The sequence below is a fragment of the Petromyzon marinus genome, chromosome 39 (assembly GCF_048934315.1).
Source record: "Petromyzon marinus isolate PM22_M1 ecotype Great Lakes invasive population chromosome 39, UKy_Petmar_22M1.pri1.0, whole genome shotgun sequence".
Lineage (NCBI taxonomy): Eukaryota > Metazoa > Chordata > Hyperoartia > Petromyzontiformes > Petromyzontidae > Petromyzon > Petromyzon marinus.
The window spans coordinates 5,011,494-5,023,136 of NC_133705.1; the positions used below are offsets into that span (position 1 = coordinate 5,011,494).

Below are 11,643 nucleotides of genomic sequence, written 5' to 3' on the forward strand. Positions count from 1 at the left end.
ACACTCAGACTTACACAGACACTCACAGACACTCAGACTTACACGGACACTCGCAGACTTACACAGACACTCAGACTTACACAGACACTCACAGACTTACACACTTACACAGACACTCACAGACTTACACAAACACTCACAGACTTACACAGACACAGACTTTCACAGATTCTAACATACTTTCACAGACGCTAACATACTTACACAGACTTACACAGACACTCACAGACTTACACAGACACTCACAGACTTACACAGACACAGACTTACACAGACACTCACAGACTTACACAGACACTCACAGACTTACACAGACACTCACAGACTTACACAGACACACACAGACTTACACAGACACTCATAGACTTACACAGACTTACACAGACACTCAGACTTACACAGACTTACACAGACACTCACAGACTTACACAGACACTCAGACTTACACAAACTTACACAGACACTCACAGACTTACACAGACACTCAGACTTACACAGACTTACACAGACACTCACAGACTTACACAGACACTCAGACTTACACAAACTTACACAGACACTCACAGACTTACACAGACACTCAGACTTACACAGACTTACACAGACACTCACAGACTTACACAGACACTCACAGAGGGCGGGTGGGAGCTCAGTTTACGCCGATACGTGTTCACGTTCCTGCTGAAGTCCAATATCCGTGCCTCTGCCCACTGACCTCCCTCGCCGCTCTCCTTGCGCTCCCCCACCCCCGATCCCCCACCAGCTGGAACAGAAGCAGGTGATTCCTCCCTTCAAGCCTCACATTGCGGGAGACTTTGGCCTCGACAACTTTGACAGCCAGTTCACCACGGAGCCCGTGCACTTCACCCCCGACGACGAGTGAGCAGCGCCGCCCGGCGTCCACCAACCTCCGTCCCTCCTACCCCCACCGCCAGCCCACTCGCCTCCCCCCCACTCAAGCCAGGGCCCAGCCCAGTCAGTGTGGTAGCAGCCAAAGCCGCAGTGTCCCTGCTATCACCACTGTAAGCCCATACCTTCTGATCAACCCACAAACCCACTCAGTGTGATAGCAGCCACAGCGTCGTCCCCCCTTCTCTGCTATCCCCACCGCTAGCTCGTACCGCCCACTCCCCACGGCCTAGCTAATGTACAGTGGATAAATGTATCCAATCGATAAGTTTGTGAGCTTTTGCTCGTCTCTGCTCACCGGCAAGCGAGCCGAAATGACACCAATGGGGGGGGGGGCGCGTGTTAAGCGCTTGCGTGTGCACGTGACCATTTCATTTGTTCGGCTGTGCCAGGTGGTGGAGGCTTTCCTGACGCAGCATTGATCTTTACATGAGCCACTTGCTGAACCTCCCAACGGTCACCCCATCGTCAACCCCCCAACCCTACCCCGGCTTCAACACCGCCGGTCGCCGCCGCTCCCTTCCCCAAACCCAACGTTGACCGTGAACCTCCTGTGACCCTCACCCTATCGCTGCACCTGCCGACCCTGACCCCTGACCGCCCCTTCCCCCCCCCCCCCCTCCCTCCCGGTGTGTCTGTGCCCAGGAGCGTACTGCAAAAGATTGACCAGACAGAGTTCGAGGGCTTCGAGTACATCAACCCCCTGCTCATGTCCACCGAGGAGTGCGTCTGAGCCTCTTCCTCCTCGTCCACCTCCTTGTCCTCCAGGCCTACCATCCAATCTCACCTCTAGCCGCACTCCACCAATCAGCTGTGCCACAGGAGGCCGGAATCCCCCCACGTCTGCCGACAATGCAGTTGTACATTCCAGGTTGTCACGCGCTCAACACCTCCCCCCCCACCTCCTGCTGTTTGGAATCTCCCAGATTTGTAACCGGTGCTGTGTGCACCGCTAGTGACGGATGCAGCGAAACTCACGACAGGGTGATGCCACTTCTCCCAACGCTTTGCCATACCCCCCCCCACCTCGTCCGCCCCCTTGCCGTTCAGTTATACTTCAATGGTACATTCCACCCTGCAAGTTACCTCCTGCGAAGTCTCCCGTGGACGTTGGGTGCGGTGGGCTACCTTGGAATGTTCCACTTTGATACGTGGAGGGGATGTGAAGCTGGAAGGCGTTTCTCTCTCTCTCCCGCAGCCTGATTGCGATGAGTGATGCCGATGTGACCGAGCGAGCGTGTGTCGAAGTGTGCATGTGCGTGCGAGCGATGCGTGGGTACGTGTGTAGCGTAGAGTGGTGGCGCAGTGGTTAGCGCGACCGCGCTAGGAACTCGGCGACCCGAGTTCGATTACGCACTCTCACGGCCAATTGGGTCAAATATCCAGAACCGGTCCTGCGCCTTTCCTTAGGTCAACTCAGCCTTCATGAGTACCTGGTGCAGTGTGTAACAAAACATCAGCACTGGGGAAACAAAGACGGCCCGGCGCGGTGCTGGCCAATCACCTTCCTCGTGTGCTGTGCGAGCCTTCGTAGGTGCTCGCAAACAGCCTTGGTAGGCGACACGGGGATGTTTGTTGTATTTGTTGTTTGTGTGTATGTATGTGTGTGAATGTTATGGTTTGTTTGAGAGCACACATACATATATATGAGTGCAGAGCGGTGGTGCCGGCGGTCAACGCGTTCCACCACACACCGTGTAACGTGGGCTCGACAACAGGCCGATGATCACATCGATGACGTGTGGTCACCGAACCTTGTCTTGGGACTCCTCTAGGTTGACTTGGCCTTAATTAAATATTCAGTGCATTTGTGTGAACATCGGCACTGCAGAGATGAGGGTAGCTGGGTGTGGTGCTGGCCACACCCCACCCCCCTTGTGTTCTGTGATGGTCTTAATAGGTGCTCGCTAACAACACTTGCCACAATAGTCTGAAGAAGGCTATGTGGGGGAGATCTTTGTCTCGTTTTGGCTTTGTCGGTATACATGTGTGAGTGTGTGTGAGTGTATGAGTGTAAGTGTGTATGAGTGTGTGAGTGTGAGTCGGTGTGAGTGTGAGTGTGTGTATGAGTGAATGTGTATGAGTGTGTGTGAGTGTGAGTGAGTGTGTATGAGTGTGAGTGTGTGTGAGTCGGTGTGAGTGAGTGTGAGTCAGTGTGTGTGTGTGAGTGTGTGTGTATGAGTGTGTGTGTGAGTGTGAGTCGGTGTGTGTGTGCCTGTGTATAGTGGGGAGCGGTAGTGTAGCGGTTAGCGCTACGCTGCGCTATGAACCTGGCGACCCGGGTTCTATTCCCGCTCACGGCCAACACCAGTGACGATTATCTGAACCGGTCCCGGGCCTCCCCTAGGTTGACTCAGCCTTTAAATGAGTACCTGGTGCGGTGTGTAAACATTGCCACTAGGGAGACAAAGGCGGTCGGGCGTGGTGCTGGCCACCTACCCCCTCGTGTACCGTTCCGGCCTTCATAAGTGCTCGCTAACAGCACTTGCCCCAACAGTCTGTTAAGGCTATATGGGGGATCTTTGTCTTTGAGTGTGTGTATGAGTGTGAGTGAGTGTGTGCGTGTGTATGAGTGTGTGTATGAGTGTGTGAGTGAGTGTATGTGTGAGTGATTGAGTGTGAGTGATTGTGTGTGCGAGTGTATGTGTGTGTATGAGTGTGAGTGAGTGTGTGTGAGTGAGTGTGTGTGAGTGAGTGTGAGTGAGTGTGAGTCTGTGTATGAGTGTGAGTGAGTGTGAGTGAGTGTGAGTGAGTGAGTGTGAGTGAGTTTGAGTGAGTGAGTGTGTGTACGAGTGTGTGTACGAGTGTGAATGAGTGTGTGTGAGTGTGTGTGTGAGTCGGTGTGCTTTGTCGGGGAGCAGTGGCAGCAGCGTGCTAAGAGCCGCGCCATGAAACCCGGCGACCCGAGTTGCATTCCCGCTCGAGGCCACCAACGGTGGCGAATAATTGAACTGGTCCTGGGTCCTCCCCTAGGTCGACTGAGCCTTAAACGAGCACCACTGTGTAAACATCAGTGCTGGAGAGACAAAGGCGGCCGGGCGTGATGTTGGCCACACGACCACCCCCGAGTGTGCTGTGCCAGCCTTTATTGCTGCTCGCTAACAGCACTTGCCCTAACAGCCTGTTGAAGGCTATACGGCAAGCCCCTTTGTCTGTGAGAGTGAACGCACGCGGGTGTGTGTGAGCGAGTGTGTGCGAGCGAGTGTGTGTGTGTGTGCGTGCGTGAGCACACGAGAGCGTAAATCGGCAAAAACGCGTGCAAACCTGTGTTTAAAATGACAGCACATCAAGCCTGTTCCTCGTTAGTCCAGCGGTGTAGCTATTGATGGTGCAGGTGGTGCAATTGCACCGGGCCCCGCGGGCATGTAGGGGGGTGGGGGGGGGCATTTCATTCCCTGCACCGTGACTCGTGCCAGCCACGGTGCACCACTGCTGCCGCCACTTTTCCAACTTTCCCCCGACACCGGTCATTCATCGGGCTACGATTTTGGCACGGAGGTTGCGGAAATCGTCAAATGTAATATGAAGTCCATCGTGACCTCTTGGAGATGACTGTAGGTCGGGGGTGGGGATGTAGAACACATGTCTAGACACGGCTGTACGTTGGGGGTGGTGGTGGGGTTTGGGAGAAGAGTTTGTTTCTCCGTACCTCGGCCATTAATTTTACCCCTCTAGTTACCCGTGCCATCATCGTGGCCCCTTCCTCACCCACTGCAGAGATGAGGGTAGCTCAGCCCTGGAGCGACTGCCCCTGGTCAGAGCGGTCGCTCCAGGGCTGAGTCTCACCCGAGCACGTTGTCCTCTTCCGTGTCTTCGATGATGGGCCCCGGTGGAGGAGGCTCCCTCGCTGGGCAGTGAAGCAGATCGCTTACCAGTTGTACATTTTTACTTTGGTCTTTCTCTCTGTGCAAAGTTGGCCGGAATCGAACCCGGTTATTTCAGGGTTGAGGGTGTCAACCAGTGCCCCCACAGCTGCTGCCGCCGCCGCCGCCGCCCCTTTCTTCCATCCTTTGACTCCTGGTCCGGTGCCCCGTAGGCGGCGAGTTGGTGTGGGGGGGGGCAGAAGAGACGATGGAGACAAAAACGCGAAACACTAGACGCATTTAAGTCGGGCCTCATTGCACAAGTTAACCACGCGGTGTCGGGATTTATTTACCAAATGTACTATAAGGAGATATTATTATTATCGCGGTTAAGACGTCGGCAAAACGCGATCAATTTAAGACAAATGTAAAACGACAGTATATTTTTTATTCTCCAGCGCCGGCCGGCGTGTGTGGAGTGTGGGATGTGGGGAGTTCGGTGGGGTGGGGACGGCGGGGGGGACCACGGTCTGAGAAATTCTCGGCTGGAACTGCCACATCGCTCGGTTCGGCGGCATGCTGTCTCTCTGTCGCACTCCTCACTCGTGTCTGACCGTTAACCACCGAGGTGATGACCACTCGCTTGACATTGCTGCTCCCTTCCTCCCTTCCCTAGCGAGCGATGGAGCGAGCTCTCGAGTTGCGAGTTCCGAGTTTTATTTTGTTTATCTCGGGAGAGAACTCGAGTGAGAGAGCGAGTGAGAGAGACATTTCCAGGGTTTATTGGTCTCTCTCTTTTGCAAGGTGTGACCGACCCTTGGTTCGGCAAAATTACAAAAGCAAAAAAAACGGCGAAGAAGCAGCTACGGAGCGAATGGAAATCGGTGCGATAACCGTTCACGTTCAAGAGTTGAATTCTGTCGTTTTAAGCTCGACACTTGAACTTGCCGCACGCAGACGCGAGGTTCGCGCGGCCATAAGGATGAGTGGTGGCGTCGACAAGTGAAAGAACGCAAATTTAAATCCGAGTCGAGTTCGGCTTTCGCGGGTACACTGATGTGGAATGGTTGAGGCCCCGTTAGGGGGCAGCTGCTGTTGCTGTTGTTTCCGTTGCTGTTGTCCAGTTTAAAGCGCCTTTGACGATTAGCACGGTTGGCTACGCACGGTGCGAAGGAAATTCAACAGACGCACATACAAAGTGATGTCCGCCGTGCGGGATTTACAAGATGCGCCTCCCCCCCCCCCCCCCACAAAAAAAAGAGGTCGTCCACTTAAAACAAAAACCAGAATAATCTGGCAACTCGCTCCTGGATTGTCCAAATAGAAGCTATTCGGCGAGACCTTGGCCCACGAGCCAAGGGGGGGGGGGGGGGGTGGTCTAAGTTGGGGTCACCTGGGGTGGCAAATGCTTCTCGTGTCTACCCGTGGGCGGCGTTAACCGTGCCCAGACAAAGATTTGGCATCTGTAAACCGCCCCGTTGCGTAAGAACACGCTTCCTATTCTCATGACCCGCGGGATGTTTGGTATCACGTTCGGTTCGACTTCCCCGTGCCCAAGCGACGTTCTCCATGGAGCACGCTGACAGTAACCCCCCCCCCCTTCTTCAACAACGTCATTCTCGTGAGAAGCCACCGCGGTGGGCTTGCCATCGCGCGCCGTTTGTGGTCCAGAGATAAACCGATCGGAGAATGTCATCATTGGCATTCGCCAGTTCGCACCATTGGTCACCCCAAGCAAACTTTAAAGGCGGCCTCAGGGATAAACTAAAAACTATCTTTTATTTTACCAGGTAAGGCCACACTGAGCAATGTGGCTCTTTTTTCAGAAGCGACCTGGCCACAAATGATTGCTCAACCTCGGTGGCTTATCACGTGGACATTTATAGCAGCCAAAAGCCCAGAGGACGCGACCACATGGAGATCATGCAAACTCCAAAAATACAGCAGGCGTCAGGGTCAGGATCGAACCCACGAGCTCCTGTATACCAGGCGAGGTGGTTAACATTTCGCCACCTTGGCGGCCATCTCGCAACAGACAACGCCGTGCAGATGATTCCCAATTATGACGAAACGATGAAAACACTACTGGGGGAGGGTTACTATGCTGCTGTAAACTGTGTAATTATCGCCACTAACTAGCGAGGCCATTTGCTAACAGACACTAAACTACGCGTGATTGAATTGAGATTTCCGTCGTACTTTGGCGGCGTTTGCGTCTTTTCATATTTGGGGGTGTCGGGCCGGCATCCTTCGCTGTGGAGCGCGCGACACTGAAGTCAAGCACTCGGAATGACACGCTCGCGCACACACGAGTCATGTCGGAACCACCGGTACGAGCCCCTTGGGTTTGATGTTGAAGATACTGCGAAGAAAAAAAGCACTCCTGCCCATCCATAAAAAACCTCAGCCGTGGCGATTCTCAACAATGAACGAGACGAATGAAACCAAAGTGACGATATCGGTCGCAAAATCTCAACGAACGAAACGCACATTTTCTGTTCAAAGTTTTATTTGCCAGCTCTCTGGGGAGGGTGGGGACGTTTTAGCGGTCGCTAAACTTTGGGCAGCTTCTCGCGCGCGGTTTGTGTATAAACGAGGGGGGTGGGGGGCTTGCCTCCGCGCTTGTTTGACGTGTTTGTTGTCGCTGCTGCTGCTCCTGCTCCCGTCGCCGCCGCGTCGGACATCGATCGCATCGCCGAAGCGGTCACGTGCGCGGCGGCGACGGCTGTGTGTCCGACCGCGCCACCATTGGTTGATCGTCACAGGGTTGTGAAGCTGGGGCAACCCTTGTGGTTGGTGCGGGTGGGTGGGGGGAGGTCGTAGGGGGCTCGGCACGGCCCAGTCGATGTTAAAACTTTAAGCAAAATGTTGCGACGCTGAAACGGAATTGGTTTTCGACGGTATGCCCTGCCGCTCGCACGTAATACGGTGACAGCCCACGAAATCGCAGGTCGCCGATCGGTCATGTATGATCTTGCAGAACCTCAATCGAGGCAATATATCGATTATGTTCGCAGTCAATCTGACTACAATGTAAAAATGTCATTTTTTTTAAATAACCAATCCCAAAATAATCGAGGGGGTTACATCGCTGCGCCCATTCATTGCCAAACCAATCCATGGATCGAGTAATCTCATTGGTTAGTATTGCGACAGGTGAACCGCCCACTTTGATTGGCTAAGATTACAGCTCCATCCAGTCGCCCAACGCTCCAGGCTTAAAACTAAAATCATAAACTATTTTTAATTTACCAGATAAGGCCCACTGAGCTATATATAGCTTTTTTCATAAGCGGACCTGGCTATCACAAATGCCAGCTCAACGAAGTGGCTTATCATCATATAGAGATGTATAGCAGCCAAATACTCTATACGCGTGATGTTGATTCTTAATGTGGAGGGGAAAACCTGGAGGAATCCATAGAAAAATCCACGCGACCACGGGAAAAGAGAGAGACACCGCAAACTCCACATATACAGCAGGCCTCAGGGTCAGGATCGAACCCACGACATCCTGTATACCAGGCGAGGTAGTTAACATCTATCCACCGTGGTGATGATGAGAGATAGAGAGATACACCACAAACTCCAAATATACAGCAGGCGTCGGTGGGGATCGAACCCACGACCTCCTGGAGACCAGGCGAGGTAGTTAACATCTCCTAGCCCCCGTGGCGCCTCATTGACACCGGTGCTGTGCGACAGCAGCGACCGTGCGACTTCAATACCGGGGTCCGGGTCGCGTTCATAGAACGGCCCTGAAAGGACATCGATCGGGTGTCTCGTCGTGCAGTCGGACAATTGTATCGCCACACGTGTCGCTCACGTGTGTGTACACGTGTGGGCGTGGGTGGGTGCGTGGGTGGGTGCGTGCGTGGGTGCACGCGCATTCGGAACACAGCCCGCCTATTCCGAACACGTGCCATGGTGTGGACTGCATTTGCGTTGAGCCTGAACCGAGGGCGCTTTCGCTCGGAACAATTTTTTTGTTCTTGTGGTTCGACGGCCGCGTCGCGGCGGTTAAGGGAGGAGGAGCGGAGTCGGGCAAATCCTGAGCTGTATTTAACTAAATAGCACTGGGAGCCCAGAGGGCCCATAGTCTGTAATGTTCGGGGCTGCACAAACTCCATGGATTCCGGTGTAGGTTTCCACGTTTACCTGTCTTCACAGCCGCATCCATCATATCACATCGTCATCGCAGTAATGGCGTTGTACCACATTACCTGTTGCGTGCGGCGGTCGATAAGTGAACAGTTGTCATTATTGAAATGAGTGGGTCTGTATTTACCCAGCACAAGCCTCTCTTGAATTTTAAGATGCGTTTTCGGAAGGGCCTATGTGCTTTGGCTAATCCCGTGATGGCCTCGTGGATAGACACTTGACCAAATGGATAAAACCCACACGGGCTGAAACACTCAATTCCAAACAGATAAGTCAGCAGCAACCTACTAGCTGTACTCTGGGACCATCCCGCAGGCCTGCAGCCATGTAAAGAGCACACATACACGCGGAATGGTCTGTGTGTGATCCACCAACCCCAATCACGGGTGTATGCCGTAACACCCAGGTTCATATTCATTTCGACAGACAAGACGATTGGCAACTAGAAATAGCCAAAACAACGGTGGGAAGAGGGGACTGGAGTTTCTGAGTATCCGATGGTTATTAAAAGTGGGATAGCTGACAACTACCCGAGCGTCCCAGTTGGGCTGGAACAGCCTCGGCAGTTTCAGAACGTCTGCCCGGGATATCCAGAAGATTTTAGCGGGGGGGGCGGGGGGGGGAAACACAAGTCTTGATTTTTTTGTCACCGATTTTCAAATATTCTTTGGGTCTTTCGGTAAAGCCACGTAGATAGAAAAAAATAATACAAATATCACGATGTTTCAATCGTAGCGCACGCAATCGTCATCAGGTGAAAAAATCGCAAGAGCTGCCGAGGCAGGATGTTATGACATGGTTAGGACATCCTGCCTCGGCAGCTCTCTTGATATTTTTTTCACCTGATGACGATTGCTTGCGTTACGATCGAAATGTCGTGATATTTGTATATTTTTTCTATCTACGTGGCTTTACCGAAAGACCCAAAGAATATGAATTCCTGCAGTCACGAAAGCTTTAAGTCGTTTTTCAAATGTTTTGGTCTCTTGCCCAACTGACCGTGACCCCGGTGGTGGCCGGGTCTGCATCAGCGGTGGGCGGGGATGGCGATGGAGTGGGCGTGGCTGTGTAAAAGTGTGTGGGGCTCACAGTAGGCGGTGCTAGTGGCTGATTGAGCGTGGTGGGAGCGGTGATGCAGCGGTTCGCGTGCTGCCCCCGAACATGGTGAGCCGAGTTCGATTCCCGCTCACGGCCAACACCGGTGGCGATTATCTGAACTGGTCCTGGGCTCACCTCGATCGACTCAGCCTCAAATGAGTACCTGGTGAGGTGTGTAGTAAAATTCGCCACCGGAGAAACAAAGGCGGCTGTGCGTGGTGCTGGAAATCCACCCCTCGTGTGCCGTGCCGGCCTTCATAGGTGCTCGCTAACAGCACTTGCCCCAAGAGTCTGTGAAGGCTACACGGGGGATCTTTGTCTTCGTGGTGGGATTAAGGGAAGGGAGGGAAGCTGCCAGTTCACCATGCGGTCCCCATAGTAGCTTTAGAGTAGGAGACTTCGAGACCACTTGGTTACGCTTTTGCAAGGATAAAAAAAACGCGATGACATACACGTATACGCAAGGGGTGGTCAAGGGATTATATATTAAAAAAAACACAAATGTAATGCGCTAGAAAGTATAATAACTTTCGATGAAAACTACTGCGTGCTGGAAGACAACACATTCTCTCCACACACCTTGCGGCACTGCTGACTAACCTCTTTATGCATATGTGTTGTGTGTGCGTGCGTGTTCCAGCACCCGTTCTCAACACTAACTGTATTTTATGCCGATTTCTTGTTTTGTACGACGGAAGACACTACATAGAAATTATGGAATTAAAAACAATCAATTTTTTATTATTTCGTTATTGTTTGGTTTTTTGTTTTATCCTGTGGAGTAGGAGATTTTGTAATCGATGAAGACAAGCTGAAGCGAGGAGCTTGCAAGTTAAATAGAGTTTGATTTTGTCTCTGGTGTAGGCCAATCAGTTTCAATGACAATGCAGATATTATCAGAGCAATGTTTGTTTGCATGTTCACTACACGTACTCTGTGGTTAATGCAGACTTGATGCCTTGCCAAAGTTTTATATTTGGTGTTTGAACATCTTAACACAACTGTTTTATTGCCAGAAAGGGTAAAACCTATTCTTATTTACTCTTTGGTGCTTTCGGTAAAGTCACGTAGGTAGAACAAATAATAGATAACGACGTTTCGATCGCAACACAAGCAACCGTCTTCAGGTGAAAAGAGGGAAAATCTGCTGAGGCGCAGACTGTTTATAAAGGTTTAGAGATGGGCAGGGCAGCTAATGTTAATGTAGGAGCGAGCAGGAGAGAGCAAGTAGGAAAGCGAAATTTGCTTGTAAATATGAGCTTGGCGAGGGCCCGGAAATTTGAGAGTCGGCTAATATTGGCAGGTAGGAAGGGAACATCAAAGCAGTTAACTTTACCTGGTTGATCACATCCTTCCAATGATTGCTTAATTTGTATCCATCTTCTCGGCTGAAGTTATGTCTGTGTTTATAAATCTGGATGGCTTCATGGACAAATCTTGAATGGTAGCCCCGAAGGTTTGCAGAGTACCTTGGTGTCGGAAAAGATAATATCGTGTGAGCCCACTGCGTTCAAACAGTGATCAGCCACAGCAGAGATATTGGTTCTGCCGTGTTTTAAATCTGCCTTGTGTTCACGAACACGGTCTGAGACGTCGTTTCGTTTCCCCAATGTAACTGCTACTGCAGACGCAACTTAGTTTGTAGACACCAGGGTATTGCATGTCAGGAATC

At 52.0% G+C, this 11,643-nt stretch overlaps 1 protein-coding gene across 2 annotated transcripts in view; it reads left to right on the plus strand.

The window, feature by feature from the left end:
• The window catches only part of LOC116950555 (protein kinase C iota type), a 75,617-nt gene extending 64,905 nt beyond the window's left edge, over positions 1–10,712 (plus strand). For both annotated transcript variants that reach the window (XM_032968432.2, XM_032968433.2), the window contains 2 exons: positions 764–879; positions 1,555–10,712. In XM_032968432.2, the coding sequence (XP_032824323.1) occupies positions 764–879; positions 1,555–1,642 (204 nt within the window). In that variant the 3' untranslated portion in view covers positions 1,643–10,712. The remainder of the gene's footprint in view (positions 1–763; positions 880–1,554) is intronic.
• Positions 10,713–11,643: the final 931 nt, after the last annotated feature.